The sequence below is a fragment of the Sarcophilus harrisii genome, chromosome 3 (genome assembly GCF_902635505.1).
Source record: "Sarcophilus harrisii chromosome 3, mSarHar1.11, whole genome shotgun sequence".
Classification (NCBI taxonomy): domain Eukaryota; kingdom Metazoa; phylum Chordata; class Mammalia; order Dasyuromorphia; family Dasyuridae; genus Sarcophilus; species Sarcophilus harrisii.
In genome coordinates, this window is record NC_045428.1 from 401,614,984 (window position 1) to 401,642,491 (window position 27,508).

At 34.6% G+C, this 27,508-nt stretch overlaps 1 protein-coding gene across 2 annotated transcripts in view; it reads left to right on the forward strand.

The window, feature by feature from the left end:
• SLC25A12 (solute carrier family 25 member 12) overlaps positions 1 to 27,508 on the forward strand; it is a 114,174-nt gene that overhangs the window by 60,463 nt on the left and 26,203 nt on the right. For both annotated transcript variants that reach the window (XM_012544818.3, XM_012544819.3), the window contains 2 exons: positions 22,455 to 22,536; positions 23,883 to 24,041. In XM_012544818.3, coding sequence (XP_012400272.1) covers positions 22,455 to 22,536; positions 23,883 to 24,041 — 241 coding nt within the window. The remainder of the gene's footprint in view (positions 1 to 22,454; positions 22,537 to 23,882; positions 24,042 to 27,508) is intronic.

Genomic DNA, 27,508 nt, shown 5'->3' on the forward strand with positions numbered 1-27,508 from the left:
ATTCATTTGTTGTTCAGTTGTGTCCAATCTTTTGTTACCCCATTTGGGGTTTTCTTAGTAGACATAGTGGAATGGTTTGTCATTTCCTTCTCCTGCTCTTTTTTCAGATGAGGAAACTGAGGCTAAGGAAACAAAGTTTAAGTCACTTGCTTAGGATCACACAGCTACTAAGTGTCTGAGATCAGATTTGAACTCAAGAAGATGAGTTTTCCTGACTCTAGGCTCAGCATTCCATGATTTATGGTGCCATCTAGCATCTAGATTACCCTTGAAATCTATTTGAATTTGAGAATTTTGACTTTATGATGAAAAATAGAAAGAGGTTAAGGAAGCAGATTCCTGGTAAACTTGTCGGTCACTAGCTTATATAAGATATGGACTTTGATAACTTAAACTACACTAAGGCTTTTGGGACACCCTGTATTTTTTTCTAATTCTCCCCCTCTCTGTCTCTGTCTCTTTCTCTTTTGTAATCTAAAGCTGGGTAAGGGATCTCAGACCACCTCTCCTCACACTTGTACCTGAGATTTTTCTTATTTCACCTTGTTATATTACTTAAACTTTCACTAATTTCATGGAACAGATATTCTCTTTTCTTAGTATTTAAGAAAATATATTTATATAAATGTAGAACCACCATCAATGCAAAGATCTTAACTTCATAGCCTTATTATGAAGTTAACAGAGTTTGTAGGCTCTGTCAGTTCTTATCATACTAGAAGGTTTTAAAATATAGAACCATAAATGGATAGTATTTTTTGGCTGGAGTAGCTTCACTGAATTCAGAGAATCCTCACTGCATTGTCCATAAGTTTGATGAATTTGTCAGTCATAGCATCTTCTGAAGACCATATATATTAAATTTCAGTGTAGTTTTGTTTGAATTAATATTCATCCATATTTATGAAATTATAGATTATTTAAATATTAAAGTATTGTTACTTCTATTTATCCTCGATGTGCAAATTAATCTTTTGGTTCTGCTTTTTTTACTCTTCAATGTTTTATGCATATTCCTCTTTTTAAAAGACAAAAAAAAAATAACTAGGGGGTGGGTAAGGATGAATATGAGAATGATGGACTTTTGCAGTAATATGGTATGGAAATGGCCAAGAAGTGTTGTGTGGGCCCATTAGATAAGATAAACTGAAGCTTCCCCTATCTGAATCCTGCATTCCAAGAGTGGAGAACTAAGTTTTCTTAGTTTTCTAAGTTTTTTAAATTATCTTAGAAGATAAGGCCTGGAGAGACTTACATGAACTGATGCTGAGTGAAATGAGCAGGACCAGGAGATCATTATATACTTCAACAACAATACTATGTGATGACCACTTCTGATGGACCAGGCCATCCTCAGCAACGAGATCAACCATCATTTCTAATGGAGCAGTAATGAACTGAACCAGCTATGCCCAGAAAAAGAACTCTGGGAGATGACTAAAAACCATTACATTGAATTCCCAATCCCTATATTTATGCACACCTGCATTTTTGATTTCCTTCACAAGCTAATTATACAATATTTCAGAGTCTGATTCTTTTTGTACAGCAAAATAACGTTTTGATCATGTATACTTATTGTGTATCTAATTTATATTTTAATATATTTAACATCTACTGGTCATCCTGCCATCTAGGGGAGGGGGTGGGGGGGTAAGAGGTGAAAAATTGGAACAAGAGGTTTGGCAATTGTTAATGCTGTAAAATTACCCATGCATATATCCTGTAAATAAAAGGCTATTAAATAAAAAAAAATTAAAATAAAAAAAAAAGTTTTCTTAGAAGATGAGGATGATTGTCAGAGTATGTAAAGCATGGTATGGAGATGGTGGGAAATGGTATGGAGGCCTGTGTCTAGATTAGATAAAATGAAGACTTACCAACCAAAGCTTGATATCCCAAAGGTAGAGTATAAAGTTCAGCTAAGGGGAAAATAAACTTTGCATCTTATATTTTCTTTTCTTTCTCTAGCCACTAGATTAATCATTTTTATTGCATTTAATTATACTTTTTTTGAGCTAAGCAATTGGATCATCTTTTTCTGTATCTTCTATATTTTTAAGTTTTATAGATAGCTTTTATTTTCCACCACAGTTTTTATTCTACTTCTCCTCCACTTCTGACAAATTCCCTCTAATGATAAAGGAAAAAAGTTAAGCAAAAATAAATAACTGCAGAGAGGTCGGAGGAAAACCAGGAGAAAGTAGTATCCCCAAAACCTAGATAAAAAGAAAGTATTGAGGAGAGCATAATGATCAGTAACAGTGATTATTTGAACATCAAAGAGAATGAAGATTGAGAAAAAGCCAATGAATTTGGCAATTAAGAAATCACTAGAAACTTTGGATAGAATAATATCAATGGAATGATGATGACAGAAGCCAGATTCTAAATGATTAAGAAGAGATTGAGAGGAAAGGAAATGAAGACACTTAAGATAAATAGCCTTTCTGAGTTTACCCACCAAGGCAGAGAAGATATAGGGTGATAGTAGGAATCGAAGAATCAAATGAGAAGTTTTTCAGGATGAGGGAGTCACAGGAATATTTGTAGGCAATAGGAAAGGAGCCAGTTGATACAGAAGAATTAAAAATAAGTGATAGACACAACTACTCTGAAGGACTTAATGATGATGAAAAATCCTATCAATATCCAAAGAAGGAACTGATTGTGTCTGAATACAGACTGAAGCATTCTCTCTCTCTCTCTCTCTCTCTCTCTCTCTCTCTCTCTTTCTCTCTCTCTCTCTCTCTCTTAAACTTAATATTTCTTAAGGATTTTTATTTTCATTAGGGTGGGAGATTTATGTTTTTTTTTTTCACAACTTGACTTTATGGAAATATGCATAATTTCACAAGTGGTTTCTTAATTGTGGGTGGGAATAAAGGAGAAAACCTAGAACTCAAAAAATTTAGAAACAAATGTAAAAAAAAATTTGTTTCGAATGTAACTTGGGGGAAAATATTAAATAAGTAAAACAAAATTTAAAAAGTCTCATACACAAAATAAGTGATGAGTATTGGAGGAGACAAAGCAGAATGGGAATTTTTGAGAAGATAGTGGGGGTTAGCTTGCTAAGTAAGGCATCTTGTGAGACAAGGGTAGAAATAGTGACAGAAGCCATCTCAGTAACAGGAGATAAAGAAATGGGGAGAAGGAGTGAATGAGTGATTTTTTTCCCTACAAAATAAAGACAAGTTCTCAACTGAGAGGATAAGGATAGAGAGGAGAAGGATGAGAAAGTTTGGAAGAGTCAAATGTACAGAACTCATTGAAGAAGGAAAGGGAGTGAATTGGGGATCTGTAGAGGACAGTTATCAGGATTTTGATTGGTAGTAGATATGAATGGCATGTATCACAAAGGAGGAGAGATTACTAAGGAATAGAGAAAGGGGGAGAAGTGGCAATAGAATCAATGAGTATTTCAATTTTCTTGCTCCAATTAAGGAGAAATGAGTAAAAGTACAGCTTATACTTGAATATCTTATCATTAGTCCTCTGGAATCCTAATTGATTATTGTACTAAAAGCTCAGCACAATAGTATTCCATCACATCTATATGCTGTAATTTATTCACCTATTCCCTAATTTATGGGAACCCCCTCAGATTCCTATTCTTTGCCACATCAAAAAGAGCTGTAAATATTTTTGTACATTCTTAAGAGTTTGTTTTGCTTAGGGCTAAACCTTCCCTTAATCTACCTTTCAATTCCTCCTCCCCTTTTCTTCTCTTTCCTTCCTATTTCACTGTTGAGTGAAATGTATTTCTGGCCTTAACAGTGTACTGACATGTATGTATTTTCTGTCTTTTGACCACTTCAGATAAGAATGATGTGCAGGTGTCCTTAATTAATTAATCATGGTGTTCAAATAGTTTAATTTTCTCCCCCTTCCTCAATCTGCTTTCCAGGACAATTGTTTTTGTTATGAGATACCTTATATTTACATTTTTTCCAGTCTTTTGACTTTTAATATTTTTTGTTGCCTCTTGAAGTTATTGGCATTTATTTGGACTATTCTGATTTTCAAGGATTTTATTGTTTGAAGGTACCTCTTGTGCCTAATTGTTAATTCCCTTTCTGATTCTTTTTTCTACATCTCTCAATTTCCTCCCAGGTTTTCCCTCAAGTGCTTTTATTCCTTTTATTTTAAACTCTCTTTTTATAATAAAGTCTTGTTTTATCTCTTCCAGGAATTCTAGTTGAATTATAAGCCAAATTCTATATTTTTCTCTGACTCATAGTTTGTAGATATTTTCAATCTATTCTCTTCTACATTGGTGCCTTGAGTACGCCTGTCATAATGACGGTCTTTTTTTGGTTGCTGTCCATTTTTCTAGCATATTTCTTGATTTTAGACTTGATACACTTATGAAGACATACACTTATGAAGGGAAAATTTGAGTTTGTCTTTTTGTGCTTTGGCAGGGATGTTATGTTGCATAATTCCAAGATCTTGGGGATGAACTGGGAATTTAAAAGTTTTCAGTACTCTTAAAGTGGTCTGATACAGGACAGAATCTGATTACTGGTCTCATGTTCTGAGCTCTTCCAGTTTCTAACTTGGATTTAGGTCTGAGTAACAGTGGATCATTGCTTTACTCTGTCTCTATTAGCTAATTAGAAAGCTGTGTTGACTCAGAGTGGTGGAAATATAGACTCTTCTTTGATTTGGGATTTCTGCCTTTGTAATTCTTCTGAAGGCTGGGCTAGATTCTGGAAGTGAGGCAAAATCTAATTTGGGAGAATCTGAGCCAAACCATCTCTGTATACTTGTGAGATTCCTCTTTTCACAGTGTAGGTATATTGTCTAGGGTTTCTCTATCTGGAATCACCGCTCCTCTTTATGGGTCCCTTTATAAGTCAGTCCTCAGTCTGTGACTTGTAACTGGGTAGTAGGCTGCAAAGCTACCAGTTCACACTTTTCCTCATCATAGAGTCCCATTAATTCAGATAACATATCAGCTCATGGGGAGAGGTCATTGAGGAAAGCAGATGGTTATACCTGTTCAAGTCTAACTTCATGATAGATGGTGGTGTATTCTACTACTCAAGCTAATAATATTGATTTTATACTTCAGCTATATTATGAGTAACATAAATAGGCTTTTGTGGGCTGACCTACAAGACTAATTAAGAGGGTTTTCCCTTTCCACTATCTCTGCAATGTGTCCTCCAGGCCTGGAAATTTACTACAACAAGGTAGCAAATTGTATTTCGAGATTTCCCTTTTCCTTCTTCTAAACCCACACACTGTACACAATGGGAGAAGTCATTGTTTTTGGTTGTGAAATATATGGAGAACTAGTAATATAACATGTTGATTAAATTATGCTTTAATTCCCATATTATTTTAGGGGAAAATTTTAAGGCAAAATTGCACAAGATGTTTCTCTTCATCATTCAGCCAAAACACTTTTCCTTAGAAAAGAAATTAACTATAAGTTTAGTTTTTCAATGAAACCTATGGAAGTAGTCTTGTTAATTTAAAAAAAACAAACACAACCTTCTTGATTATAATTTATCTTTATGTAAAGATGAACGCTTCCTTTAGCTTACTTGCTGATAGTCATTTTTCTTCTTAGTTCCAAGTATTTTCTTTAAGTCTGAGTGCTAAAAAATCTAGTGGTTAATAGGGATGACAGCTACAGTTTCATTCTGTTTATGAATATTCATGAAATGAAATCTATAACATTAATTATATTAATTTACATACTTGAATACAAATGAACCATAAGCTATAGTGATAACTAGCTTTTTAAAAAACATATCTTAGTAACAATATATTGTACATTATCTTATAAGTGCTATTTAATAGGATGGAGGTGACATTTCTTTCAAAAGGCATTTGAGTATTTATAGCTAAAGACATTTTAAGCCAAGAATTAAAGCACAATGTAGTTCTATGATTTGTGTAGGATTTTATAAAGCTTATGGAGAAGAGAAATGCTTCAAAAGGGATAAAAAAGAATGGATGTAACTTAAAATGGGACTAATGAATGTAGGAATAGGTAAAATTTATAGTTATATAATTCTTGTTGGGGTTTCTGTTTTAAGATGTTTTTTACAGTTTTTGCAGCTTAATTTAATATTTTCTGTATTGTAAAAAATACAGAATAAGAATGATATAGGGACAAGCTTACATTTTATTATTTCAACAGTTTTGTGATTTTGGAGAAAATACATATTTGAAAAATCATTTGAGTATTTAAATGTTTGGAAGATAGCATATCAGCTATATAATCAAGTAGATCTAACTAGTGTTTCTTGTGCCTTGTAAATTTTGTTAAGCTAAAGTGAACACTGATGTGCTGCTTTTTAAAATGACTAAACATTTAGTTTGTTTGGGCGTTCACAGCTGGATTTTTTGATTCTCCAAGGTAAACATGTAATATCTTGGGTATGTTTGCATGGATGTTGCCATCCCTTGCATGCCTCAATGGTATTAATTGCCTGTATTGATCCCATTCACAGAACATTTTTTTTTTTACACTTACTGTGATTTCTTTTCCTTGTGTGACATTTCAGGTTTGTTAGTGTACACAGCTAAATGTAATGAGTTGACTATAGTACTAGGGCTTCAAATCACAAACTATTTACATGTGATCCAAAATATTTCTAAGTAAAGAGCTGATTCCTGAGAAAGAGTAAAAGGAAATCATCAGAAAACATAAAAGTTGCTAATCTGCGAAATGGAAAAGATGGAAATAGAAGTCTCCCACATTTCTATCTTGTGTATACAGTCCATTTCTTGAATGAGGCAGTGTATTGATGAGGGAATCTGACCAGCTATATAGTTATAGCTATAGAAATCATCAATCGAACTATCTATCTACAGAGATACATATATCTATCTGTATGTCTAATCAGCAGGTATATGTATATGCATACATACACAGATACACATATATACATATATATATAACAAAAATGTATATTTAAAGATTAATAAAAACCAATCATGAATTTTAAATTCGTAAAATGATATTTATTTTTAATGGAAACAAGTCATTTTGAGTAGATAAAATTCTTTAAAATGTGGCACAACAATTTTTGTGGCAGTGTGCAGCTACATTTGTAATTTTATCATTCTTTTCCTTCTACCTACCCACCACTCTACAGAACTATTAGTCACTCAGTGCTGCTGTCTCTTTTCCCCACTTTTCACCATGATTGCCAGTTATATTATTTTCTAACATCAACTCCTACTTCTAATATCATTCCTCTTCCCTAGACTCCTCCTCATCAGTTGTTCTTTTATAGCAAACACCCTTTACCCAAGGTGGGCTATATCAAGTTAGATATTTAAATCCAAAGCTTTTAAAACATGTATCCTCATATAACTTGTGTTCTAATTTCAATTTAACAAGCATTTATTAAGTGTTATATCTGTTCAAGATTACTATACTAGTTCCAGAAGAAATTTAAAATATAAGATAAATGATCCTTGTAGTAGTAATTACACACATAACTATTTTACAAAATTGAACAGAAAAGAAGTTCAGAGAAACTACTATACAAGGTTTTGAGGAAGGAAAAATATCTTTGCACATAATCAAGGATGGCTTCATGAAGAAGGTGGATCTTGAAGGATAGATAGGATTAAAATTAAAATGGAGGTTGGGGCTTGAAGGATAGATAGGATTTCATTTGGTAGAGATGTAGGGTAAGGGCATATTATTTGTAGACAATAGAATGAGCCAAGGCATAGAGACAGAGAATAATAGTTATTATCTCATTTAATCCTTACAATATTCCCTTAAAAAAGGTGAATTTTATAGATGAGAAAATTAAAATCGATAGAGGTTAAATGATTTGCTCAGGATTACACAGCTAGTAAATATCTAAAGCTAGATTTGCACTTAGGTCTTCTGGGCCCAAGGCTATCAACATTCTAATCACTGGATCACCTCAAAGCATAGAACATTTTCAGAAGATAACTGAAAGTCTGAATTAATTGATCTATAGAGTATAAGTGTGACATGAAGCTGTGACAGTAAATGATGGGATTCATAGCTGCTATCTTTCCTTCACTATTTCTTCAAGGATCCAGCTAATCTTAGGCTCTATGTTGCCTTTAGAAGAACATTTTACTATTTTCGTATTTACTATATTTGTATTTGTATTTACTATAAATACATTTACTATGATTACTACAGTAATCATATTACTGTGAGGGAAAAGATATTCTTCAAGATGCTACCATTAGTATATCTCAGGGAGACCCATGGTTTTACAGATTGACTACTATAAAATAATTTTAGAAAAGTTGGAATTTTGTCCTGTTTTCAAGCTGCTTGTCCATAAGTATACAAGGCTTTTTGACTACCATCTTTGGTGCAGATTTAAATGAATTTGGTGAAATAAGATCTATTTTATGGAAATCTTTTGATCAACTTGTCTTAGCATATCCATGGGACTGTCTGCCTGACACAATCAAAAATTAAAACAGTCCCTTAAATAAAGAAATTCAGAAGTCTCCTTTTAGAACCAGTAAAATTTCTTGCATGTATAGAATGGTTTAATGAATAGTACTAAATAAGAAATTAAAGTCCCCCTTTTTTTTCAGATCATATACCAATTACTCCTTAATAGAAGAACTTCTCTATTTTTGCTGTATCTATTGATTACTCCTTAATAGGAGAACCTCACTATAATATTCTCCAGAGTATATGGACTTTATCTGAGGCAGTTAGGTAGTACAGTAGATAGAATACTGTGCCTGAAGTCAAATCCAGCCTTAGATACATATTAGGTATATGAACCTGGCCAAATCACTTAGCCCTTGTTTGCCTCAGTTTCCTTAACTGTAAAATGGCATTTGATGTCATTTGGTCCTTGAGAATGAAGAACAACAACCAACTTCAACAGCAGAAACTGTGGCTTTGTTTCTTGTGGGTCCCATTATGCTTGTCCCAGTGTTAATTGTACAAAGTAACATAGCAAGATTATGGGGAAGTTGTAAGTAATTTAATATCTCAAAGAAGCTAAATCTTTAAACATGTATGTTATTATATTGTCACATAATTAACAAAAAATACTACATATAGACAGGATGACTTTTGGTTGTGCAGTTCTTTGCTCTCCTATAAACTAGAGACAGGCTTTTCTAGTAAAGCTTTAGTACAAATTTCCCTCAGTCCTTTTTTTTTTTAAAGGAAGTCATTAGTGGCAAGTTTTTTATTATAGCAAGTTTTGTTTTGTTTTTGTTTTTTGGTTTGTTTGTTTGCTTTTTTAAATAAGGAAGTATTTTGAAGTAGATGGAATCTTGGACTTGGAGTCAAGAAGCTTTGAGTTCAAATCCTATCTCAAATATTAATTGTGTGTGAATAGGATCCATGGTTTTCTTAGTTTCTTCCTGGAACTGTCAAGGCTTAGCTCATACATTGCTTCTTTCTGAAGTCTTCCTTGATTTCCTCCCTCTACTCTGATCTGGAAATATTATCATCTTCTGATCTTTTTTCATCTCTTTTCATTATTTCCTCATCTGAAAAATGAGGGAGTTGGATTCATTCACTGGTCTCTAAGATGCCTTTTAGCTCTAAATCAATGATTCTATAATTTTAAGTGTAATGGTTTAGTTCTATATAATGTTTAATGTGAAGACCGCGTATTTTAAAATCAGCCAGAGTCAGGAATTCAGGTTAGGGGAAAATCGTCTATCTTTATTTTCAGTGAAGAAAGATCGGAGGTGGAAGGGAATCAGCAATAGCAATGTGTGCAGCTGAGTCAAGAAGCTAGCTAGACCAGAAGCCACACGACTAGCAGCTGGGAGTATGGAACCCAGGCTCAATCTCTCCCAGCTTCTCTTCCTCTCTCTCTCTGCCTCCACCCCCCAAAATCGTCATTTCCTATACATCAGGACTTGCACCGAGAGTGGGTGAGGGCCATTCTTTATCCAATCATGTATATTAATAGGGTATAGTCCAATTACTATTTAGCCTCACGTACTTGGGACCTCAATGCATCAACTCAAACCTCAGCCCATTACAGTTTTATCTATGTAATGTTTTGTGACCAAAAGCTAATGGGTAGCATGCTTAGAAAATCATTTTCATTGTGAACATTAAGATGTTGTCCTGATATGAAAAAATTTTTAAAAGACTTTTTTGATTCCTTCAGTTAATCTGTGATCTCATTAAAGTAGGTACTTTTTTCAGTAGTAAAGACAACAATTAATTCCCTAACAGACTCTGTCCTATAAGACCCTTGTTCCTGCTCTGTAAATCATCAATACGGAGTACACAAAGTGCTTCATTTGGATATGCCAATATCTTATACATGCCATTGGGTCACTGAACTTAATTCAGTTGAAACAGAATTAAGTGACTTGCCTGGGGTCACACAGCTAGCAAATATCTGAAGGCAAATTTGAACCCAGGAAGATGAATGAGACTTCTTGGCTCCCAATACCATGGCATCACCTGACTGCCTCAACCATTGGATCATATAAGGTATCAGTTTCTTCTCTTTTATGGCAGGACTGACCCACATCATTTTCTAGTCTCTCTGATCTTTTTTCTGACACTTCTTCTGTGCTATAAATTGCTGATATTCTGTAGTGAGAAGATGCCCATTCTGCCCTGCTTCATTATCTTTGGGGTAATCTGCAGTTTTAATTCTTCTAAGATTAATATTTCATAACTTTTACAGTATCAGTGTGAAAATGTTAATAATTTTTAAATGAACCTTTGTTTTAAGGAGAAAGCAAATATAATCTGTTTCTCAAACTATATTCAGAGCTTTTCCAGTATGGCAGAACCAGTCAAAACATATACACCACTGGCATAGCCTTAAAGAATCATGGATTGTCTTCAAGCTACAATGAAGCATCAGAGCAGGGCTTTTCCTTTTGATTATTCTTTTACTTTGAATTTATTCTTAGATATAGCAGATATATCTTATTTTACCTCACCTGGGATATATTTGAAGTTTTAACTTTGTATATATTTTAATTACATATTTATAGAAAAAATGATAATGACTCCCACTGGTGGTAGTGAGACTTTCATTTTTTGTAAAAATCACTATTTAAAAAAACCCATCTTAAGCATTCATTATTAGAGCTCATTGAATAATGACTATATTGCACAAAATTTTGTGATATGAAACTTATTTTAACTTAGTTTAATTTTTTTCAATTATTAAAAAATCTACCTGTTCTCCCTCTTATTCCTCCCTAATAGAGGAAAAAGAATAAGGGGGGGAAAAATCCATTAATACAAATATGCATAACTCTGCAAAGCAAATTTCCATATTGTTCATGTTCATAACAGCATTTATTTTGATCTGTATCCTGAGACCACCATTTCTTTGCCAGGAGGTGGTTAATATTTGTCATCCTAAGTGGTGTGGAATTGTGATGGTTCTTTGTTTTGATCAGACTTCTTAAATCTTTCAGAATTGTTTGTCATTACAATACTATTATTGTTTAAATTGTTCTCTTGGGTCTTCTTTTTTTGTATGAGTTCATACTAATCTTTCTGTGTTTCTATGATTTTCCCCCTTCTTTGTTACTTATAGCATAATAATATCCCATCACATTCTTTAATATGGAGTTTGACATCTTTGCATGGTGCTACAACTGGTATTCTTCTTTTCAATACTCATACTTTCATTATTCTATATAAAGCATAAATTGTGTATAATAATTTTGTGAGTTATGACCAAAAGCATCCATTATCTAAATGGTCAGCCTCTCTGACCTTGCCTAAACAGTCTCCAGACCCATACCAGAAACTTAGCCAACTTGGCAGTACCTGACAGAACTTATATTTTACTGATATAGACTTTGTGTACCCAGGGTCACCAACAGGCTACAACAATCTCTTCAGATTTAATAGCTCTTTCCTTGCTGTCTGTAAACATGCCTAAGTCTTTAAAAATCTTTAAAAATTTAAAATAAAAATGTCTTTTAAAATTACTCACTTGATCCTGCCACCCCCTTCAGCCCTCACACTATATCCTTCTTCCTTATTATAGTCAAATAACTAAAAAAAAAGCTATACTCATTGTTTCTTTTTCCTGTTTTCTCACTTCTGAACCCCTTATGGTCTAACTTTCAGCTAACTATTCAATTGAAATTGCTTTTTCTAACGTTACCATTTATCTTTTTTTTGGGGGGAGGGGGGAGGGAGGATTTATTTTCTTTATTTAATATCTTTCCCCAGTTACATTCAAAAGAAACAAAAATTTTTTTATATTTGTTTTTAAAATTTTTGAATTCTGGGTTTTCTTCTTTATTCCCATCCACAATTAAGAAACTACTTGTGAAGTTATGCAAAATATTTCCATAGAAGTCAAGTTGTGAAAAAAAAAAAAACATAAATCTCCCACCCTAATGAAAATAAAAACCCTCAAGAAAAATTAAATTAAAAGAGAGAGATGGAGAGAGAAAGAGAGAGAGAGAGACACCCAGAGAGACACACATACACACACACACAGATGGAGAAAGAGACAGAGAGACACCCAGAGAGAATGCTTTTATCTGTATTCAGACAAAATCAGTTCCTTCTCTGGGTATGGATAGGATTTTTCATAAATTCTTCAGAGAAGTTGTGGATGATTGTACTACTGAGAATAGCTAAGTCATTCACAGCTGGTCATCCAGGAATATTGCTATTATTTTGTATACAGTACAATTCACTTTGCTTGAGTTCATGGACAACTTTCCAACTATTGATCTTTTGATTGCTAAATTCTGTGGCTTTCCCACCCACCCTCCATTTATTCTTCCTGTCTTCTCTGCAGCATTACACCACTGACCATCTTTCTTTTGGGTAATCTCTCAACATCTTATCTGTTATTTCCACACCATCTTCATTTGGGTCTAAATCATTCCTTCCCTGAAGTTATTTCAATGATCTTATCTCTAGTTAAAGCTTTACCTAGCTATTGAAATAGTATTCCTAAAGCATAGGCCTGACTATGTAATCCCTCTTTTCACGAGGCTCCTCTTCCTCCCTTCTTAATTAAGATAAAGTACAAACTTCTCAGTTTGTTACTATAAAGTCTTTTACAAAATGACCCTATCTCCCATTATAAAATATCCTTTACCCATAGTTACATTTATTAGTGGAATCTCTTCCCATTGCCAAAATGAGGTCTCTTCCCTTTTCATCTCCTTTCAATCAGTTTCCCCACTCATTATCCACTTCCTCAAAGATGTTTCTCTTCCTGAGATCATAAAGTCACTTTCCTTTCTTTGCTAGTTTTCAATTTCATCTGGGCAAATTTCCCTCTATTTTTATTCCTTCCCCCTTTTTTATGTGTCCTCCCATTTTGCAATGTAAATCCATAAGAGTATGTTGATTCATTCATAGGCTAGATGTTGCCAGCTTTTGTCCATAGTGCCTTAGACTCTACTCTTCACTTTTCTTTCCATCTAATTTCTATTGTCACCTTTGTCTCCTTGTGTACATTTAGAAAGAAATCTCTTGGTGTTTTTTCTGCTTTCATTTTGGTGCTATTATTTTCCTTGGTTGCTGCATTTATTCACCCCTCCTGTACTGGGGTGTTGTCTGGGGTGTTTGAGAAGCAAACAATCTCTTCAGTTTGGGTTTTCTTTGTAAGAATTTTTCAAATGCTTCTTTATTATCAAATGTCTCTTTTCTCATTTATGATTAAGTTCAGATTTTCTGGGAAAGTCATACTGGATTGCATTCAGAGTTTCATGTTCTTTGGAATATATTATTCCACTCCCTTTTGCATTTTCTAGGGGGTGCAGAATAGTCTTGCATTATTTGAATTTCTTTTCCTTTGTATTTGAAGATCTTTTCTTCTGATTGTTTATTGACCTTTTTGTTTTTGAATTGAATTGTTAAATTTAACCATTATGTGTCTTGGAATTTGCAGCCTTATGTTTTTTTGGTTTTTTTTAACTTCTGGAAGTGAATTCTTTTGATTGATGTTTATTTTATGTGTTCAGAAGTTCTGGGCAGCTTTCTTGTATTATTTCTTGTGTAATGGTGATTACATTTTTTGGTCTAGTTTTCTTAGGAGAACTAGGACTCTTAGGTTATCTATATAACATGCATACTAAGCATATTTTCCTTTTATTGTTATTGTTACTTTTTGGGGTTTTTTTTTGCTTTTCTTCCCTATTGTCCTTTACTTCTGTGTAGTTGCATTTCCAATCCATTGTTCTCTCTTATTTTTTTTACTCAGACTTGCCACCAGAGATTCAAGTTTTTCTCTTCTGGTTTATTGTGCAAGCCATAAATTTTACTTTTATACTTTTCTTTTCTCTTTTGAACCATTCAAGAATAGCATATTGTGGTTTCATGTTCTCACATTCCACTGGGTATTGGATTGTTTTCCATTGTTTTGTAGTATTTGTTTATAAATGCCCAAATTTACTAGATTTGGAGACCAAAATTCCTTTTGTTAAGGTTTCCCCTGCTGTTTTGTCTGCTTTTGTTCATACTCTTTGGTTTTTTTTTCTATCTGAGATTTTTAGTGATGTCCATTCCTTTCTCCCCCTTTCACCTCCAAGCCCATTACTCCTCCTCACTTTTTTACTCCCTCTCCTTGGGAGTCTGGATTGCAAAGCATCTCAGCATTTTCCTATACTGGACAATTCATTGTTCATCAGCCTAGGTTTTTGCCTCATGTGATTTCTAGAAAGACTGAACTGGCTCCAGTTGAATACTGAGGTTTTCTTTCAGGTTTAATAGAGATTGAGTAGACCCTCTTCCCCTGTATACATATGCCACACACACAGTGACCTCACCCAGTCCTTTCCCCACCTCCAAAAGGGACATATTCCAGTGTTCTGTCATACTGTTTATTCCTTAGTTATTTGCTTTTTTACTGGGAGATCAGAGTGTTGTAGCACTGGTACTATGGGACCGATTTCTGTAGTTTGGGTCTCCAAAGTCCTAGGAAGAGATGGAGAATGTGATGTGGTATTGAGGTCTATTTTGTGTCCTCCCCCTTTCCCTCTGTTCCTCTTCTGTAGAGACCTTCAGAAGCACAGACCACTGCTAGCTGCCATTCATGGTGCTGAGTATCCATTGTAGTTCTGTGTAACCCAGCAAGCTTCTGCTCCTGAATCACTACCACAAAGCTGTGTCTGTCTGCAGTCTGGAGCTAAGATCTTCAGGATATTGGAAAGAGAAAGTAGGGATTAGGATGTGGTTTTATTGAAAGCTTTTTTGTCAGGTCTTTGGGTCAGTTACTATAGCCATGTTGCTAGTAGGACAAGGGAATGGAGCCAAAGAGTCCAGGGTAGGTATCATTTCATGGCTGTTTTGTTTTTAATATGCTTTTGGATTCCATGAATCCTAGATCTTGGAGACAGCTAAAGTTGCTTTATCTTTGGCTCTTAATTTCTATTTTGAAGAGTTTTGAGAGATTATGGGGATCCGAGAAAATGTCAAGTACTCCAAGTTGTTTTCCTCTCTCTGAATACTCAGATTTATTTCATAAATAAACCTTTCTTTTACACATATTTCAGACAAAATTGCTTTCTTGCTGTACACTGTATATGATATTCTGTTTCAGTTTGTTTAGGCTATTCCAGGAATTCTTGCCTTGCTTTTTCATTCTATAATACCTAAAGGGCTTCCTATAAAGTTCAGTTCAAGAACCTCTCCTTCAAAAGGTTTTGCTGGGACCAGGAGATCATTATATACTTCAACAACAATACTAGATGATGACCAGTTCTGATGGATCAGGCCATCCTCAGCAACGAGATCAACCAAATCATTTCTAATGGAGCAGTAACGAACTGAACTAGCTATGCCCAGAAAAAGAACTCTGGGAGATGACTAAAAACCATTACATTGAATTCCCAATCCCTATATCTATGCACACCTGCATTTTTGATTTCCCTCACAAGCTAATTGTACAATATTTCAGAGTCTGATTCTTTTTCTACAGCAAAATAACGTTTTGGTCAGGTATACTTATTGTGTATCTAATTTATATTTTAATATATTTAACATCTACTGGTCATCCTGCCATCTAGGGGAGGGGGTGGGGGGGTAAGAGGTGAAAAATTGGAACAAGAGGTTTGGCAATTGTTAATGCTGTAAAGTTACCCATGTATATATCCTGTAAATAAAAGGCTATTAAATTAAAAAAAAAAAAAAAAAAAAAAAAAGGTTTTGCTGATCCTTTCAGTTTCTAGTATTCCCTCCCACTAAAATTACTTTGTACTTTGAGAATAGAGAGTTGTCCTTAGAAGGATCTGAGTTCAAGTTTTGTCTTGCTGTGTGACTCTGGATTTAATCTCTTATTGTGGCATGGATTGGTTTATACTGGACTTGGAATCAGCAAAACTCATTTTCCTGAGTTCAGATTCATCCTAAGACAGTAGTTTTGTGACCTTGGCAAATCACTTAATCTTGTTTGCCTCAGTTTCCTCATCTATAAAATGAGCTGGAGAAAGAAATAGGAAGCCATTCTAGTATCTTTGTCAAGAAAATCCCATGTGGGGACATAGTTCTACCACTAAAAAATGACTGACTGAAACTTCTAGGAAGTACTCTTAAGATTAGGTGTTGCTCTGCATCAGTAGAAAACAGTTCTACCCTTTGTTTCCTTCAGGGAAGGGAAGGAGCAGAAAATAAACATTTATTAAGCATCTACTATGTGCCAGGCACTATATTTGATCTTCACAATAACCCTGTGAGGTGGGTGGAGGCTTATCTACATTTCATAGCTGAAGAAACTGAGTCATGCAGAGATTAGGTGGTTTGCCCAGTATCACACAATTAGGGAGTAACTGAGACCAGATCTGAACTACTTTTCCTGACTCCAAGGCCTTGCACTCTACTATACACTGTACCACCTAGCTGACTATACTAATGAAATCACTGGTTTAAACAACAGTGACAACTAAAAAAGGTTCAGCTCAGTAGTGACATGTAGCAGGCATTTAATCACTTGTTGAATGAATATTGAATGAGTTAATGAAAAGGAATTTGCATAGTACTTAAGTGGAAGAATCATATAATAATTAAATTTCAGATGACATTGACAAAATTAAAATATTGCTATTGGTACCTATTGGTGGTGGTGGGGAAATCTGTAAAATAAAAAGGCAGATATAAGACCTTTAGGAGCACTAGTCATCTCATTCAAATATGGACATACTGTGACTGAATCAGGAACACAAAACAGTATCCAAACAAACTACTCTCCATAGGTCTCTTGTCTTGCTGCCAATTATTTTTTGCTTTTGAATTTGGAGTCTTAACCTCCCTTTCCCTCTCTTTCTCTTTCTCTTTTTCCTTCTCCTTCTCCTTATCCCTCTCCCTCTCCCCTCCGCTCCCTTCCCTTCCCCTCCTCTTCTCTCTTCTCTCCTCTCCTTTCTCCTTTCCTTTTTTTTACTATTGGGGTTAAGTGATTTGCCCCTGGTCACACAGCTAATGTTAAGTGTCTGAGGCTGGATTTGAACTCAGGTCCTCCTTCAGGGCTGATGCTCTATCCTTTGAGTCATTTAGCTTCTCCATTGTCCTTCTTTCATGTAGATGATTTGTGTTAAACATTAATAAAATGTCATAATTGATTTTTGTGTGTGTTTTTAAGGATTAGAAGTATATAATCCTATGGAAGGCACCAACATCTTAGCCATCCAGTTTTATAAACTTAGGGTCATTCTAAACTCCATCCTCTTTATTCCTCATGGGATCAAGTTTCTGTTGTTTTTGTTGTTCCTATCTGTCTCCTCTTCATTTATATGACCAAAACTCTAGTGATGTAGCTACTAATTAATCTCCTTGCTTTAGTCTTTTCTCTCTCAAATAATTATTCTGCATACTAGTCAATGTAATTGTCCTCAAAGAGCAGGTCTGTCTATGTCAGTCTCTTGTTTAAAATCTTCAGTAGTATTCTATTGCCTCTAGGTTGAAATACTCCTGAGCATTACATATGAGATCTTCTGAAATCTGGTTCCAACTTACCTTTCAAGATATATGACTATCACTTTCTTCACATTACTCGCCTCCAAGCACTCTGTGTTCCAGCCAAACTGGAAAGAATACTGGCTATTTCTTGACTACCAACATTCCATCCCTTGCCTTGTGTGCTTTGCCCAAGCTGTCCTACAATACCCCCCCTTTTTGATTCCCTCATTTAGAATCTTTGTCTTCCTTCAAGAATCAGTTCAGGTGTCTGCCTCTGAGAGACTTCCTCTGTTCTCGCTACTTGTTACCTTCTGTCCTTCTTCATGTTACTTTGTATACCACAAAAGTGCTAGAGGGGAGTGACTATTTCATTTTAATCTTTGCAACTGATTCTTAAATGCTTAGCAAGAGCCTTGAATAAAGTAGGTTCTTAGAATATATTTTTAGAATTCAACTTATATTTTTGAGAGCTTCCTTTAAAATCTTCCCTTGGTAGAAATCATTTGTGATGCTAAAGAGTAGGGGACAAGACTGGCCCACCTGACATACAGTAGCCATATGACACTGGGCTTTCTTTAGTAGTAATAATTATGATGAACTCGAATTGTTATAGTAATTTATGGATCTTATAAATTATTTTTACTATATATAATTATACTTTGAAAAGTAATATCCATAGAGAGTTGACCTCTGAGTCAGGACAACCAGTGTTCAAGTTCAGCCTTTGTCACAAATTGGCTCTGTGACCTTGGACAAGTCACTTAAAGCTTTTAGGGCTTGAGGTAATTCTTTCAAATTGTAAGTTGTTCTCTAAGATACCACTACACACCTGTCAGATTGGCTAAAATGACAGGAAAAAATAATGATGATTGTTGGAGGGGATGTGGGAAAACTGGGACATTGATTCATTGTTGGTGGAGTTGTGAAGCTAGATCCAACCATTTTGGAGAAGTAGTTTGGAACTATGCTCAAAAAGTTATCAAACTGTGCATACCCTTTGATCCAGCAGTGTTACTACTGGGATTATATCCCAAAGAGATTATAAAAGAAGGAAAGGGACCTGTATGTGCCACGAATGTTTGTGGCAGCCCTTTTGTAGTGGCTAGAAACTGGAAACTGAATGGATGTCCATCAGTTGGAGAATGGCTGAATAAATTGTGGTATATGAAAATTATGGAATATTACTGTTCTGTAAGAAATGACCAACAGGATGATTTCAGAAAGGCCTGGAGAGACTTACAAACTGATGCTGAGTGAAATGAGCAGGACCAGGAGATCATTATATACTTCAACAACAATACTAGATGATGACCAGTTCTGATGGATCAGGCCATCCTCAGCAACAAGATCAACCAAATCATTTCTAATGGAGCAGTAATGAACTAGAACCAGCTATACCCAAAAAGAACTCTGGGGATGACTAAAAACCATTACATTGAATTCCCAATCCCTATATTTATGCACACCTGCATTTTGATTTCCTTCACAAAGCTAATTGTACAATAATTCAGAGTCTGATTCTTTTGTACAGCAAAATAATGTTTTAGTCATGTATACTTATTATGTATCTAAGTTATATTTTAATATATTTAACATCTACTGGTCATCCTGCCATTTAGGGAGGGGTGGGGGGTAAGAGGTGAAAAATTGGAACAAGAGGTTTGGCAATTATTAATGCTGTAAAGTTACCCATGTATATATCCTGTAAATAAAAGGCTATTAAATTAAAAAAAAAAAAAAAAAAAAAAACAAATTGTAAGTTGTTATGAAGGTAATTATTTATGTTTTAGAGGTAATTTCTCACTGATAAGTTTCCTATATTTATGAAATCACAAGTCTGGTTTAAAAATAAAGTGTGCTTTGAAGGCCAGGTGACAATAGCATTTTTAAAATTGCTTCCAGGGATAGCTGTATGGTACAAGGCATAGAACATAGGCCCTGGAATCAGGAGGACCTGAGTTCAAATATGGTCGCAGATACTAGATGTGTGGCCCTTGATCACTTAACCTGATTGGCTCCAAAAATACGAAATAAAACATAAAAACTACTTCCATCATATTTCTCTAAACAACCAATATGATCTATACTCTGTTACCTGAACATGGTATGCAGAGTTCTGTGTCAAGAGTTGGAAAAGATCTAAATTCAAATCCAACTTCAGAGATCCTAGCTGTGTAACATTGGACATGTCATATAACCCCTGTTTGACTCAGTCCCCTTAACTGTAAAAATGGAGATACTAGCATTTATCCTCCCAAGGTTGTTGTGAGGTTTGAATGACACAGTATTTGTAAAGGGCTTAGCATAAACTCTGGCACATAGTAAGCACGAGTGAAATAAGGGCTAAGTATCATCATCATTATCATCCTTATTAATTATTATTATTGCAAATCAATGAAGACAGAATTAGAAATAATGGTGTGGAAAAATATTTATATCAAATATCACCAAGTTTTTCTCATATCCCAAATATATAGGAGATTGACGATTTATAATACCAAGTACCAGTCCCCTATAGATAAATGGTCAAAGAATGTGAATAAACAATTTTCGGGAGAACTAAAAACTGTTAAAAAAAAAAAAAATACTCCAAATTACTAATCCTGAGGAAAGTGTACATTGAAACAACTCTGAGGTTTTCCCTTATACCATGCAAATTGGCAAAGATGAAAAAATATGGGAAGAGTTCATGTTAGAGTGTTGTGGGAAGATGGGTATGCTGATGCATTGTTGGTGTGGCTCTTAAGTGATTCAGTTATTGTGTATCTCAGTTTGGAATTATGAAAGAAAATAACTACATGGTTTACAGTCTCACTCCTGGGCATGCATCTCATGAAAGTTGACTAAAAATAAAAATACTATTATATATCAAAGTATTCATAGTAACACTCTTTGTAGCAGCAAGACTGAAAACAAATGTGTTTCTACTGATTGAAGACTGGCCAAACAAAACCAAAATACTCTAAATCTGATATCTGAATGTGGTAGAAAAGAATTATGCAATAACATATGATGAAAAATTCAAAGAAATATGGGAAGATTATAAAAACTAAAGTATCTTGAAGTAAGCAGAGCCCAGAGAGCAATATACATATAGAATGATGATGAAAATGAGATGAACTGATAATTAAAAGGAAGTTGAGTACTGAGTAATGGAGAAATCAGTAAGGTTCTGGAGATCTCATGAAATGTATTCCCTGCTTCATGGCAGGGGGTAGGAGAGGAACTACTAGGACATCTGTCAGATTCTGGATTAGATGGTTTTCTTAATTGCTCTTTGTTGCAAGGGTAGTGTCTATCAGGAAGAGCATCAATGAAGCTCTCTTTAAATATATCTCTGTGTGTGTGTGTGTGTGTGTGTGTGTGTGTGTGTGTGTGTGTGTTTATGTATGTTAAGATATAGACTTCTTTTCTAAATTCCTGAATGCCAAATTAGAGGCCAGCCCTTAAAATAAAATAGTTTTGGAGCAAAAGGAAATTTTGCATCATACAAGGGATCATACTCTCATAAGACTTGTTAGTTCAAGAGGTAGCACAAACTAAAAATGTAAATTAGATTCAAGAAGGATTTTCATGAATTCATTATGTATAAATTTATAGTGGGTGTTTTTTCTTAAAAATTATTTTAATTTTTAAAATTTACAAGCATTTATGACACTTGAAGAAAAAAGAAAAATGAAAAACAATTCATGTAACAAGTATGCATAGTCAAGATAAATTAGTTCCTACACTGCCTTTGTCTTAAAGTAATTTACAGTGGATAATTAGGGAAATTTATAGATGATGGAAAACCAAGCCCTTTAAGAATCCCAGAAAATGTCTCTTGGGGCCCCAAGTCATGTGCCATATTATAGTGCCTAGCATTATATAGGATACTTTAGTTGACCAGTATTCTTACATTTTATGCTTTATAAAAAAAGATTTTTCATTTCTATTATCTTCCATAACATATAACTGACCTGGCATGTAATTTCTTATATTCCTCTACTTACTTAAAATAGGCTTCCAAGAAACATAGAAATAAGGCAATAAATACAGAACCCAGGTTAGTTACTAGTCCAAATGATGCCCGATGTAATTTTATTTTTTGATAATTTTTTTCAAGAAACTGGGAAAGGAATAGGTTGGATTTTTTTTTAAAGAAAGGTTTCTATTTTAAATTGTCAAAAAATATTTTTTAAAATCTTTATTCCTAAAATATTAAATTTCAGGGTTTTTTATTTTTTATTTATATAGATTTTTTTTATAAGATTAGGTTAAATGTACTATTAACAGTTCTTAAAGTAATGAAAATCTGAGGAGTCATAAAGGAAATATCAAATTATGAAATACCCAAATTACTTGGTTTTCAATACAAGCAAACTACTGTATTATGAAAGAATCTGAAAGATAAACATTTAAAATGTACATTACTATATCAACATGAAAAAAATGGGGGGGGGGTATTTGTTTCAGAAATGAAGGAATGAGCTTTAATAAATACCTTGTTCACATGCCTTTTTTTCCCCTAATTTTATAAAAGCTGACTCACAGCTGCTTTTATTTCCCACATGCTTTTCTAAATTTTTTACATTTTTTTTTCTTCTCCCCCTTTTCCCAACAGCAATCTCCTGGGTTAGGCAGGTCTGTCTGGCTCCAGATCGCTGAGTCTGCTTATAGATTCACTTTGGGCTCAATTGCTGGAGGTGAGTGACATGTCTATGTGCTGTTTCAAGCCTGGGTTAATGTAACATTATCTCCTCAGAGCAGGGCAGATCACCAAAGGTGCAGTTCATTGTTCCGGCGGGCAAAGGCAGAAAGCTCTCTGAAATGTCCTTTATTTTTACCGATGATCAGAGGAATTGATCTAGCACTACTCTGGCATTTCTGGCTCCAAAAAGTCTTCAGGCCAAAACCTTGGTAATGACCTGGAGCTCCCAGATACAGTGCCCTGTTCACATGAATGATACAAAGTGGGGCCCATACTAAAATGGGAGCTTAAAACTAGGAAAGAAATATCAAAGAATCAAAGGCATGCCCTAGAAGCTGCAGGAAATACAAGCTTTTTTTTTTTTTCTGAAACAGTTTTTCCTCCTTTTTCCATCTTAGTTTGGATTGTGGTTTATTTATTTTTTTAAAATGCTGATTTCTGAGTTAGTTTTTAAAAATTAAATCTTCAACACAAAGAAGGTTAAATAATCTGAGGAGCCTTTGAAATTAAAATTAAAATAATAAAATTTTTGTTTATATATATGATTTCCCCCCCCCAAAAAAAAAAACACCATGTCTGCAATAATGACTGATTTTCCTATTCCAGCTTTCAAAAAGATGATTCTGAATGTGGTTCTCCTCTTTCCCATAATCTAAAATAGATGACTATAAATTAAAGCAAGAAATTTATGCTAAACATTAGGGATTATCTTTAATTTCTTAACATTTGATGAATTACAACTTAAATATGCCCTTGTTATTGTACAAATATGTTGCCTATGCAGAGAAGATTTTAACTTTACTTTTCTCCTTTTTCTTTGATATTGTTTTCTTGATATGGAATTCTACTTGCTAGCACTTCTACTTGTGACTACATCCTAAATATAATCTGTACTGAAGTGCTTCAGTAGACTAAATTTAAAGAATTACAGTGATATATGTATAATTTTTAAAAGGCAAAATCAATATGATGTTTAAGTGCCTTGCAGAGCATGAAAGGAAAAGTGAAATGTTTTAAATAGCAATCTTATTGTTATAGGAAACCTAGTGCTGATTATCTGATGCTGATTGATAATCCATTCCTTAAATTAAATGCCTAAAATATCAAAGAGCATTCCTGGCAATTATCCCCTGAAGCAGCATGTATAGAACTTGTATTTATGGATCCCAAAGGTAGCCGTGTCATCCTTTGGCTGGATCTAGGAGGAAGAAAGTAACGTGTTCTCTGCAAGAACAAATATCTTGGAGACTTTTCTGGTCCTTTTGCGATTGGATTATTTTCATCTTATTCTCTCCATTTAGTTGTGCTGTTCCTTTAGTCTAAAAATTGTTCTATTTATAGCTGTGGGAGCCACTGCAGTATATCCCATAGACCTGGTAAAGACGCGTATGCAAAATCAGCGTGGCACTGGCTCTGTCGTGGGGGAGCTGATGTATAAAAACAGCTTTGACTGTTTTAAGAAAGTCTTACGTTATGAAGGCTTCTTTGGACTCTATAGAGGTAAGTAAATGAATTTTAGCTGCTCAAGTCAAATGACTGTAAAATCACTAGCAGCAGCATTTTACATCCTGGAAATCAATGAATGTCTAGTTCAATCTAAGCAGACTAATTATTCCCATTTCTTTTTTCCTTCAATGTCTTTCTCTCTCTGTGGGTGTGGATGTGGATGTGTGTCTTAATAGCTAAAAATAATAATAATAGCTAACATTAATATAGTGCCTACTATGTGCCAAGCACTGTGTTAAGTACTTTACAAATATAATCTCATTTGATTCTCAGAATAACCCTGGAAGGTAGGTGCTAATATTATTCTCATTTTATAGCTGTTTTTTTTTCATCATGTTCCCCCTCATTTTTTTCTTTTTAGTTGCTAGCCACATCATCTAGGGAATGAAAGCTTCATTTTTTTCTTCATGTTATTTATCTTGAACTTTTAATCATATATTTGTGATAATAGAGTTCTAGGGGAATACTATGAATCTTTAAAAGGCCCAAGATAAGCATCTTTTTTAAAAGGTATTTTCTTGAAGAATTAAAAAAGGAAAAATATATTTCATTTTCACATCATAGAGGCTTAATTTTTGAAATCAAGTTTATTCTTTAGCCACTGGTTTCCATTCATCACCATTTTTTTTTTGTTTTGTTTTGAAGATTTTTTTCTCCTCTATCCTGAGGGAGACATTTATATATTCTATTCAGTCTGTCATCTGAGGTTTAAACAACCCCTTTGGCTCCAAGTGTCATATCCTCTTTTTTTCCCCTCCTGGGACTTCATTTTGATTTTATTTTATTTTCCGTTGCTTCCTGAGATTGGGAAAGTTGGAGCTTGAGGTCCTGTCGGTGGGGAGGCATCAGAGCAAACCACAGGTGAACAGAATCAAAGCTGGGAGATTTTATTTTTCAAGGGAAACTTTCCCTCAGGTCCAGACTATAGTCCTGACTGAGTTCAGCATTCTCAGCATCAGAAGCAGCAGTCCAGCCTGCATTCATTTTCCTTGGCTCTGCAGGAACTTGTTTCTCTTTTGGAGTGAGAATGACTTTCATGTAAATGTTTTCGCATTAGAATTTTGTGTTTCCTTCTGGAAGGAGATTAATTTTATAATCCCCTTGGGCGCCACTTGGGATTCTTTGAAAACATTCTCTGCCTGTTCAGGTCCTGGGTATTTAGATGGTTTACAGTACTTGTTTGTTTGCAGAAACATTTTAGTCAATCTCTAGCTTATTATTTGAGTGCCCTGTTGAACTGCTTCCCTTCAGACCTTCTCACAGAAAAGATGCTCTGGGCCTTATTTGTGGTTTATATTTAAACACATGAAAAAAAATGCTTGTATTGAAGCTTGGTATGGTGAAAAGAACCTTACATTTTGGAGTCCAAAGACCTATGGTCTACATAAGAGCTGGAGATCTAGAAAATTTGTATTAGAGAGAATGAACATTGTCATCTATGCTTACAAGTTAAGAGAAAAGCATATCTTTCTGAAATAGGATATGTTTTGCATTCCTATCTCTGAAGATTCTCCTTCCTACAAGACCCAAAACTCTGGGATTTTTAAATGTTTATCTTGTTAGAGAATTTAGCTAAATACAGAGTATTTAGCCATCCAGAAAATAACAGTAGTGTGTTATAGGAGAGAGTCAGTGTCTGTCTGTCTGTCTGTCTCTCTCTCTCTCTCTCTCTCTTTCTCTTTCTGTGTATTTCCCTTAGGTATTTTCATAATAATTACTTGACTTCTTTCCTTTCCCACTGTTCTCTTTACCCTTTTCACATTTAACATTTGCCTTATTCCACCACAATAAACTTTTAGATTTCAGATAAGAATAAGAGACTATGCTAAAGTCTCCCAAATCTATTTATGTAGCCCTGATCTCACACCTGGACTTAAGACCCCTATCACTCACTCCTTCATTGACGGCTCTATTTCCCATAAGTATCTTAAACTCAACATGTCCAATTTAAAATCCTTTTTCTTTCCCCTTAAACTTGCCCTTCCTTCAAGCTTTGCTTTTTCTGTTGAGGTCACCACTGTCCTATAGATATGCAGGTAGGTAACCTCACAATCCTGCTAAGCTCTTCACTGTAGCCAATCAATTGACAAATCTCAGATAATCTACTTCCCAGTATCTTTTGAATTTCTCTTCTTTTTATTTATACATCCTCTAGTGCAGGCTCTTATCAGCTCTCATCAGGACTATTCAGTAACTTCTTAATTGGTCACTATTATTTGAGTGTCTTCCCTGTTCAGTCTTTTCTCCATAACTGCCGGAGTAATATTAAATCATAGATTTGTATTATTCTCCTACTTAAGAATCTTTGGCAACTCCTTATTACCTCTAGGACAAAATAAAAACTTTTTGGCTTCAGCTTCCTTTTTCATTCTTATTTCTCATTAAACTCTTTTTGCACATTCTTGTTCCAGCTAGATTGGTCTGTTTGTCATTTTCTAAATTCAGCTTTTCATCTTCCACCTCCATGCCTTTGTGTAGACTGGTTCTAACATTTAGAATACTTCTAACTTTTGACTTTTAGAATCTTTAGCTTCCTTCATGGCTCAGCTCAGGTGTCACCTCCAATATTTGAACCCAGGTCTTCCTGATTTCAAAATCTGTATTTTTCCCATCATACCATATTTGCCTCTCTATGTTGCACATGATAGACACTTAATAATTGTGGAATTGAATCAAAGAAACCAAAGTACTTAATACACTAATCTCTTTTCTAGTGAGCAATGTTTACTGGTGGCTACTTTGGGAAAGATGTCATAAAAATGGTCTTGGTTTGGAAAGAGGGCAATCTCTGGTCTTACTCAGGATGTGAGCTGATAAATCAACTATTTTAGATGAGAGACTGCAGTATTAGGAAAAAGACAGTGTAAACTGTGTACACATATACACTGTGATTGTTGAGATTGTCATATATTACATAGAACTGGCCCATTATTCTGTCAGATAATTGACAAAATTGTTGACAGATTAGCCCAAGACTCTTTACAAGTAACAATGAGATAAGAGAATGACATAAATCAGTACTTTATTAAAATTCTATGAGCCTTTATTTAGGCAAGTTGGACAACAAATGCATATGCTGACATGGCTGTAAGGGAGAGTTAGATTAAAAGTAATAGGTGCTGATAATCGTGAATGTTAGGAAGTTAAGACTGCCATCTACTGATTTAGTCTTTTAAAAAAATCAGTGTGTTCCATTAAGGGTATGTGAAGATTATGTATTTGTCATTGGTAATTCAGTTTGACTGACAGTAGCCTGTGTGCACCATTACTTGCTGGCTCCCAGCTCATGGAAAATCACTCAGCAGTGGCTTCAAAGTAGGCTTAAGATCAGTGGTGAGGGTGCAGATATATATGGTTCTTCTTTCTTCCCACCCTCACCTCCAGCATGATTTAAAAGAAGGAGACCAGTTATTAGCAGTATCTTTGGAAATCCATGCAATAATTTGGATAAGCCACAGTTT